Genomic DNA, 10,174 nt, shown 5'->3' with positions numbered 1-10,174 from the left:
TTATGTTTTGAGAGAGAGAGAGAGAGAGAGAGAGAGAGAGAGAGAGAGAGAGAGAGAGTATCCTCTAGATGTATGGCATTTATATAAGATTAATCATATAGTGGAGAACTCATAACAAATGATCCAATTTTTTTTTTTAGCTAAATTTATTCTGCTCAGTTGTTAAACAGACTGAACAAGTTTTATACAAAAAATCTTGAATTTTAATAATTTCTACATACTATCTTCTAAGTCTTTTAAAAAGTGGATGTTTTGAAAGTAATTTACGGTCAGCAAGTCGATATTCCATATATACTGTGTCATCAGCTCCTGAGAGTGAACTCATGGTACCAGGACGACGAGATATCTGACAGATAAAAATGTTTATTAACAATAAAAATAAAGTGATGATAATTATATTTCCAATTAAATGGTTAGTTTATTAGAAGTTTCTGATAAAATTTTCATAATGTGTGCAAGTACACACACACACACACACACACACACACACACACACACACACACACACACACACACACACACACACACACACACACACACTACTTTTTTAAACTAAAGATGAATATCAATAAAAAGAGAAAAAAAACCAAAAATAGCAGTGTCAATGATTTAAAGTCGTGAAAATAAAGAATAGTAATTCCAGACACATTACGAATATTTTTCAGTTTATTGCTGAAATAATCCTGACCTTTTTTGGCAGACAAAAGTGTGTCCAGGTTGGTTTATTTGTGGTAAAAATCTATCATCAGTTAGAAATATATATTGATTTATATTCCAACCTGAAGAAGTGTTTTTATAGCTACTAAAGGTCAAAGAAGTCATAAATGCTAAACACTGAGAAACCATTTGAGTATTTATCGTTGAGTATTTTGCATCTACATTTACACATGAGGAATTCCGTAAGGAGGGGAGGATAGAAGTTTAGTAAACTGTTAACAGGAATCTAAATGATTTTGTAATAATGGAGAGCAAAGTGGAGGAGAAATTGTTGAATTAAACATAAAAAAGGCACAAGGAGTGTAGGGAATCTATCCAGTGATATTGAAGGAGGCAGTGAGGGAAGTAAGCAAACCCTTAGCCATAATTATGAGAGCATCCTTAGATTCATAGGAGGTCTTGATGGATTGGAGATGTGCAAATGAATCCCCAATTCACAAAGGGAATTCAAAGGATGAGACAAATAATTATAGACCTGTTAGTTTAACTACTATTCCGGGGAATTTAATGGAGTCACTGGTTTTAGAAGCATTGCAGGATCATCTAGAAAAGACTGCAGTAATAGTTCAGACATAGCATGGGTTTGTTAATGGAAGATCTTGTTTGACCAATTTGATTGTATACAACAATGTGGTCATAAAGGAACTGGATGCAAAAAATAATTTCGATATTGTTGCACATGGAAGTCTAGGAAAAGACAGAGTGGTAATCAATAATCTCTTGGTGGACTAATATTAGTGGAGTTTGGTGCTGGGCCCATTGTTATTTTATGTATTAATCAATGATCTCGATGAAGGTATATTAGGCTTAATGTCCAAGTTTGCAGATGATACAAAGGTTGGCAGGGTTGTTAATGACAGTAAAGACAGTATGCTACTGCAACAGAATCTAGTAAAGTTAGGCAGATAGGCTGAGAAGTGGCAGCTGAAGTTTAATTTTGACAAATTAGCATTAGCAAAGGCACATTATGCAAGAAAGCAAGATTATATAGCATCAGCCAAAAAAAAAAAAAAAAAAAAATCTAATTTCACCCATCCACTCGCTCCAAAGGTTTGTCTAGTTCTGCCTTGAATCTATTTAAGCTATCAACTTCTACAATGACAGATGGAAGTTTGTTCCAGCAATCAACCACACGCTGGCTAAAGGCAAACCTCCACACATCTATCCTAAAACTGTCTTTCTCAATTTGCATTTATGCCCTCTCAGGCAATTATTCTGTGAAAAAGGAAGAATCCCATCTGCACTGAGCATGCCCAAACCATTCAAGGCATTATACACCTCAATCAGACCACTTTGCAAGTGCCTAGTCTCCAGACACTGTAATTTGCAAAACTTAGGCCTTTCTTCATAAGAGAAACCCTTTGTTCCATTCACTTATCTTGTTGCCCTTCTTTGCACTCGCTCCAGCAGCTCTATATCCCTCTTAGATGAGGCCTCCACACCTGTATACAGTACTCAAGGTGCAGCCTGACCATTGGAGGTGATTATTTCCTTATAAAAGGGAATAATCACCTCCTTATTCCTGCTAGAAAAATTCCTGTATATCATTGACAAGACACTATGAGCTACTCTTGCAAACCATCTGCACTGCTCAGAAAACTTCATATCTGCCTGCACAAATACCCCAAGGTCCTTTTCATTCTCTACCACTGTCAGTGTAGTACCACACAGTTGAAACATTACTCTAGGGTTACTACCCCCATATGCAGTACTTTACATTTGTCAATGTTAAACTTCTGTTCCCATCTCTCAGCCCATCTGCTCAACTTTTCTAGATCCTGTTGCAGCAGCGTACTGTAATTAGTTTCATTAACAACCCTGCTAACTTTCGTATCGTCTGCAAACTTGGTACTAAGCCTGATATACCACCATCAATATCATTAAAAATACAGAAAACAACAATGGACCCAACACTGAACCCTGAGGGACTCCACTAATAACATTAGTCCACGAAGAGCAGTGTTCATTGATTACCACTATCTGTCTCCTCCAACTCAGCCATCCCTTTATCCATAGCAGCAATTTGCCTCCAATGCCACACCACTTAAATTTGTGTAGCAGTCTTCCATGTGCAACAGTATCACAAGCCTTCTTAAGCTCCAAGTATATGATATCAAAGTTATTCTTTGCATCCAGTTCCTTTGTGACTATATCATAGTATCCAATCAAATTGGTCAGGCAAGACTTCCCCTTGACAAAACCATGCTGTGTCTGAGCTATAACTGAAGTCTTGTCTAGCTGATCCTGCAGTGGTTCTTTAACTAGTGACTCCATTTTTTTCCCTGTAACAGAAGTCAAACTAACAGGTCTGTAATTATTTCTGTCACCCTTTGATCCTCCTTTGTGAATTGGGGTCACATTTGCACATCTCCAGTCCATGGATACTTTCTCTGAGTCAAGGAAGCTCTTATAATTAAGGCTAAGGGTTTGCTTATTTGCTTTGCTGCCTTCTTTAATATAACTGGATAGATCCCATCCACCCCAGGTGCCTTTCTTATGTTTATCTTCAACAATTTCTCCGTCACTTTGCTCTCAGTTATTACAAAATAATCCACTCACTGCCTGAGTTTAATTCACAAGTGGCATTCCCCTCCCTGAATAACTCCTCTTGTGTGAATGTAGATGTAAAATACTCATTTAATTTGTTAGCTATCTGAGCAGGATCATTAACAGTTGAACCATCGCTACCCAGTGGCCCAATCTGATTTATCCCCTTCCTTCTATTGTTTATATAAGTAAAGAACTCTTTGCATCCTTTGCCAAAGATTTCTCATAATCTCCTTTGCCTGCCTAACCTCCTATGTGATTTGGTTACAGACCAGCTTATATCTATCATAGGCTTCCGTGTCACCTGTTAATTTATATGTATCCCATGCATTTTTTTTCTCTGCCACATGTCTCATTAGTTCATCGGACATCTATTTAGGCCTAAACCTTGAACAATATTTCTTAGTTGGTATGAAAAGCCTAGTAGCTTCCAAGATTAATTCTTTGAATGCTTCCCATTTTGAATTTGCTGTTGGTAACGTCATCAGTTGGTCCCACCGTATAAAATTTAAACACTGTATCAGATCTCCGTAGTCAACTTTATGAAAACAAAAACCCTTCCCTTTACTCTTGATGGTAGTTACCTCTTTGAGTAAATCCCACTTCAGCACACTGTGATCACTGCCACCTAGTGGTTCCTTTATCCGCAGATTCTTAATGCTTGAAGAATCACAACTGATAACCAGATCAAGAGTATTACTCCCTCTTGTTTCCTCCCAAACATACTGCTGTAGAAAGCAATCATCCAATAAATCTACAAAAGCCTTTCTATTGTGTGTGACCAACCCACAAATTCCAGTCAATATTTGGGAAATTAAAATTCTACATTATAAGACTCTGATTTACTGGCCCACTCTATTTCCCTGTACAATTGTTTAATATACTCACAAGAGTCATTAGGCCTATAACACACTCCTACTCTCAATTTTGATTTCCCAGTGCTTATGTCACACAAAACTGACTCGACACTGCATTATCCAGCCATGTCGACTGGTTGTACTTCTTTGGATTTTATGTGTTTCTTAAGTAATAGCATAACCGCTACTCCTTTCCTATCCTACCTATCCTTCCGTACACATTGTACTCCCCAAATTCCAATTCTGCATCCCTTATATCTGTGTGACACCACGTCTCTGATATCCCAACAATATCTGCCTTTGATTTTTTGATCAACACCTCAAATTCATCAAATTTATTTACCAAGCTGCTAGCATCGCTGTACACGCAAGTATACATGCACCTGTTCCTCTTTTTAGCTACCCTAACACAGCCCATGTATTTGCTTGTTCTGCAATGACTCCCAACAGTCTCTGAAATCCCCAACACCTTGTTTTCCAGGCTGCTGCTCATTCCAATAGAAGCAGTGCAAGAATAACTTTCACCTCTGCCAGCAGCTACTGTTAATTTATTAGTCCGTGTATCCCCCCAAGCTAGCAGTTTTCCGACCCACCTAACACTGCCTCAATAGCATCAGCAAATATTCTTGCACCCTTTCTATTTAAGTGTATCCCATCTCTGTAGAAGCAGTCTCTCCTGTTAACAAGCACAGACCAGGATGAGAAAAATTCTACCCCTTGAGCCTTGCACTATCTTGCCAGGGCCAATTGATCAACAAGGCCCTCATCATATACTCCCTCCTATAGTGTCTGGGCAGAATTGCAGACACTTTCAAATTCAACCTTAATAAGTGAACCATACTTATTAAGTAATTCCGCCAGTCTCCTACTCTTAATATCATTAGTGCCAACATGTACAATAATATCACCTTTTGTGCCCTTAAAAGATGATATCTATTCTACAACATCATCGTCATTTGCCCCTGACAGACATACCCTGCTCCCGTTCCACCTATCCTTTATGCACAATATGTTCCCCATTTCTCTCACAACTACTAGTTTCTGTGGGAACAGCCCATTCTGCCTTGGGGGTTGCTGCTGTGTTGTGTGACGTTCAAGTGCAAGCTCTGGCATTGATGTGGGCAGCTGAGAGCTTGATGGGGCCCTCAATTTAGATTCTTCGAGGGCATCCACCCTGTCGTTCAAGCTCTCCTATAGGCCCATAACATTTGCTACCCATAATGCAGAGTACTGCATATGGGTAGCAGTAACCCAAGAGAAACATACCAACTGTGTGGTACTACACTCAGGGAATTGGAGAATGAAAAAGCCCTGGGGATATTTGTGATGAAGTTCTCTGAGCAGTGCAGACAGGCTGCCAGAGCCTTGTCGATGATATATAGGAATTTTGCTAGTAGAGACAAGGAGGTTATTATCCCTTTGTATAAAGGCAATGGTCAGGCCACACCTTGAGTACTGCGTACAGGTCTGGAAGCCTCATTTTAGGAAGGTGTACAGTTGCTACAATGAGTATAAAGAAGGGTAATAAGATTAGTGAGAGGAACAAAGGAGTGTTCTTACCAAGAAGAGCTTAATTTTGCAAGTTGCAGCATCTGGAGACTAGGTACCTGCGAGGTGATCTGATTGAGGTGTATAAGGCCTTGAATGGTTTGAGCAGGTTCAATGCTGATGAGATTCTGGGGTGTATAAATTCAAAGTAAGGAAAGACAGTTGTTGAATAGATGTGTGGAAATTTGCCTTTAGCCAGCGGGTAGTTGGTTGCTGGAACAGACTTCCATCTGTTGTTGTGGAAGTTCACAGATTAAATAAATTTAAGACTGAACTAGGCAAACATTTGGAGTGACTGGATGGGTAAAATGGGAAGGTTTTTTTTTTTTTTTTTTTTTGGCTGCTTGCTTTTTTGCATCATATAGCTCAACTAATGCTAAGTGTTTTTATAGCTATAAAGGTCAAAGAAGCCATATAAATGCTTAACATTGAGAAACCTTTTTTGAACTTTACCAGAGACCTCATATTCTTTAAATCTATACATAAATAAAACTTTTTCAAATGAAATTAAAATTTCCAGTCATTATTTTGTAATTATTTCACATTAAGAATAAAAATTTCTTTTTTAATAAACATGTAAAAAAAAAAAAAAAAAACACACACAAGGAACATGGAAGCTTTGTAAAAATAATTCAAATTGCATGCAATATACATAATTCATTTATACCAATACACATGAATAAAGGGGAGATTAGGACCAAGGTGATAAGCAAAATCATAAATTATTAATATTAAAATAAATTGAAACAGGGAAACTATGTTCCTAACAGTTTGAAAATAGAGAAACATAATTTTTAAGTAACAAAAGAGCAACATACTTAAAATTTTCTGATATGTTCATATCCATTTTTGCAACTATATAAACAGGTAATCGTGAATATTGTGATTTATAATTTAAATAAAACAACAAAAGCCCAATTAATTTTAAATATGCTACCCAAGACAACAGTACTGTGTAGAAAAACTGCATAAAGTGGAATTACAAAAAAAAACAACACAACAACAAAACATTCGTCTAGTTAACAAAACAGACTTACATTAAGAAACCCCAAACACTGAAAGTGAAAAACAAAAATGAACATAGTAAATAGTAGAATGTGATGCAAGAAAGCAAACATGAGCATATGTAGCATCAGCCAAAAAAATTCACACAACCATTCCCTCTAAAAGTTTGTCCAATTCCTCCTATAATTTATTTAAGCTATCAACTTCCACAATGACAGATGGAAGTTTGTTCCAGCAATTAACCACCCGCTGGCTAAAGGCAAATTTCCGCACATATATTCTACAACTGTCTTTCCTCAATTTGAATTTATGCCCCCTTAGGTTTGTAATCTGAGCAAGTGGAAGAATCCCATCAGAATTCAGCATGCTCAACCCAATCAAGGCCTTATACACCTCAATCAGATCACCTCGCAGGTGCCTAGTCTCCAGCCGCTGCAATTTGCAGAACTTAAGCCTCTCTTGGTAAGTGGATCCCTTCACTGCTCTCACCAATCTTGTTGCCCTTCTCAGTACCTGCTCAAGCAAATCTACATTCTTCCTAATTCTTCCTAAAATTAGGTCTCCAGACCTGTATGCAGTACAGGTCTGGAGGCGTGGCTGACCATTCCTTTTTCAAAGGGGTAATCACCTCCTTTTCCCTGCTCTTGCAGCTCAGAATACTTCATATCTGACTGCACAATTACTCCCACAGTTCTTTTTCATTTTCTACCACCCTATGTGTAGTACTACACAGTTTGTACGTTCCTCTTGGGTTACTTCTACCCATATGCAGTACTTTGAATTTGTCAATGTTAAACTTCAGTTACCACTTCTCAGCCCATCTGCCGAATTTTTCTAGATCCTGTTGCAGTAGCACACTGCCATTACTGTCATTAACAACCCTGCCAACCTTTGTATCATCTGCAAACTTTGACACTAAGCCTGCTATACCTTCATCAATATATGATTGATAAATATACAAAACAACAGCAGCGGGCCCAACATAAACACTGTGAGAATCCACTAATAACATTTGTCCATGAAGAGCAGCATCCATTGATTACTATCATCTCATTGTAGCAACTTACCTTTAATACCATTCTGCTCCAATTTGTACAGTAGTCTTCCATGCGCAACAGTGTCAAAAGCTTTCCTGAAATCCAAGTATATGAAAAAAATTATTTTTTGGATCCAGTTCCTTTGTAACCACATCATAGTATCCAATCAAATTTGTCAGACAAGACTTTCCCTTAAGAAACCCATGCTGAGTCTGAATTATTGCTGCAGTCTTATCTAGATGATCCTGCAATGCATTTTTAACCAGTGACTCCATAATTTTTCTCAGAACAGAAGTTAAACTAATTGGTCTGAAATTACTTGTGTCACCCTTCGACCCCCCTTTGTAAATTGAGGATACATTTGAGTTCAAGGATGCTCTCATAATTATGGCTAATATAATTCAAATGAGGATGAAACAAATGATGATGCCATGGAAGTCCATAAAAAAAAAAAAAAAAAGCCCTAACAGTTGGAGTTATTTTAAAAGAATTAGAAAGTATGGAGAATAATGAACAACAGCTAGCAGGGGAAAATGATGGCAGCAATAATATTAATAGAACATGTAAGTCTGGAGATGTGCAAATGTTTCAGTACCTGTACACAGTACTCTAGGTGTCTAGGTGTGACCTGACTATTGCCTTATATGAAGGGATAATCACATCCTTATCCTTGCAGCAAAATTCCTGTATATCATTGACAAGACCCCATTAGCTGCTTTGGCAACATGTCTGCACTGTTCAGAAAACTTCATATCTGACTGCACAATTACCCCCAGTTTATTTTCATTCTCCACTCTGAGTGTAGGACTACACAGTTATGTCATTCAAGGGTTACTGCTACCCATCTGCAGTACTTTGCATTTGTCAATGTTAAACTTCAGTTGCCACCTCTCAGTCCATCTGCCTAACATTTCCAGATCCTGATGCTGTCGCATACAGTCATTACAGTTATTAACAACTCTGCCAACCTTCATATTGTTTGCAAACTTGGACATTAAGCCTGATATACACCTTCATGAATATCATTGATAAATATACAAAAAACAATGGGTCCAACACCGAACCATGGTGGAGTCTCCACTAATAACATTAGTCCACGAAGAGCAGTGTCTATTGATTACTACTCTGTCTTCTTCCAATCAACCATCCCTTTATCCATAGCAGCAACTTTCCCTCAATGCCATATTGCTCCAATTTGTACAGTAGTATTCCATGTGCAACAGTATCAAAAGCTTTCCTGAAATCCAAGTATATGATATCAAACTGTAGTTTTTAGTGTTTTGCACCAACCTTGCGTAGAAATAAAAATAAAAACACCAAGGAAACTGAACTTTTGATAACTGTGTTTATAATAAATTACAATAACCTGTATTTACAATAAATTTAACTTTACAATAAACTATACATATGGATTATTAAAATCTGCTACATTACAATCAATAAAATGCATTAAAATATACTAGATTAAAAGCGATAAAAATCGTAGCTTTCAAAGGCTCCAGCCTTCTTCTTCAGCGGTGTTTTCTTGTTCTGCAGTACATCTTTAAATATCAGTAGGTTAATGGTACTCCTCACGTGTTTTCATTCACACGTGTTCCGTTCTCTTGCGTTGTGGAACCGGAACGCAATAGTATATTTTAATGCATTTTATTGATTGTAATGTAGCAGATTTTAATAATCCATATGTATAGTTTATTGTAAAGTTAAATTTATTGTAAATACAGGTTATTGTAATTTATTATAAACACAGTTATCAAAAGTTCAGTTTCCTTGGTGTTTTTATTTTTATTTCTACGCAAGGTTGGTGCAAAACACTAAAAACTACAGTATGAATATACCCAACCTCAGAGGCCTGTTTGAAGGAGTATATGATATCAAAATTATTTTTTGCATCCAGTTCCTTTGTGACCACATCATAGTATCCAATCACCTTAACAAACTCATGCAGTGTCTGAACTATAACTCTAGATGATCCTGTAGTGCTTTAACCAGTACTTCCATTAATTTCCCCGGGACAGAAGTTAAACTAACAAGTCTGTAATTACTCATTACCCTTGTATACCGCTTTGTGAATTGGGCATCTCTTATGAGTCCAAGGAAGCTCTCATAATTATGGCTAAGGGTTCGCTTACTTCATTTGCTGCCTCCTCTAATATAACTGGATAGATCTCGTCCACCTTAGGTGTCTTCCTTATGTTTAACTTCAACAATTTCTCCACTTTGCTCTTAGTTATTACAAAATTATTTAGCTTCCCTAGAGAATTTGTTAAACTTCCGGCATCCCTTTCCCTAAAGAATTCCTTTTGTGTGAATGTAGAAAAAAAATACTCATTCAGTTTGTCAACTACCTGAGCAGGATCATCCACAATCAAACCAACTGACATCAAGCAGACCAATTTGATTCATCCCCTTCCATCTAGAGTTTACGTAAGTAAAGAAGTATTTTTTGTTTTTCTTTGTGTC

At 37.3% G+C, this 10,174-nt stretch overlaps 1 protein-coding gene across 6 annotated transcripts in view; it reads right to left on the bottom strand.

Moving 5' to 3' along the window:
* Nucleotides 1–220: 220 nt before the first annotated feature.
* hay (ATP-dependent DNA helicase hay) overlaps nt 221–10,174 on the bottom strand; it is a 461,732-nt gene continuing 451,778 nt past the window's right edge. For 5 of the 6 annotated variants that reach the window (XM_090382541.1, XM_090382513.1, XM_090382523.1 and 2 more), the window contains one exon: nt 221–346. In XM_090382541.1, coding sequence (XP_090238667.1) covers nt 221–346 — 126 coding nt within the window. The remainder of the gene's footprint in view (nt 347–10,174) is intronic. The other variant, XM_090382548.1, reaches the window with a different exon arrangement.

The sequence above is a fragment of the Mastigoproctus giganteus genome, chromosome 1, assembly GCF_048544385.1.
Source record: "Mastigoproctus giganteus isolate SK-2022 chromosome 1, ASM4854438v1, whole genome shotgun sequence".
Lineage (NCBI taxonomy): Eukaryota > Metazoa > Arthropoda > Arachnida > Uropygi > Thelyphonidae > Mastigoproctus > Mastigoproctus giganteus.
Note: the sequence above shows the minus strand (reverse complement) of the source record. Positions and strands in the feature narration are given on the sequence as shown.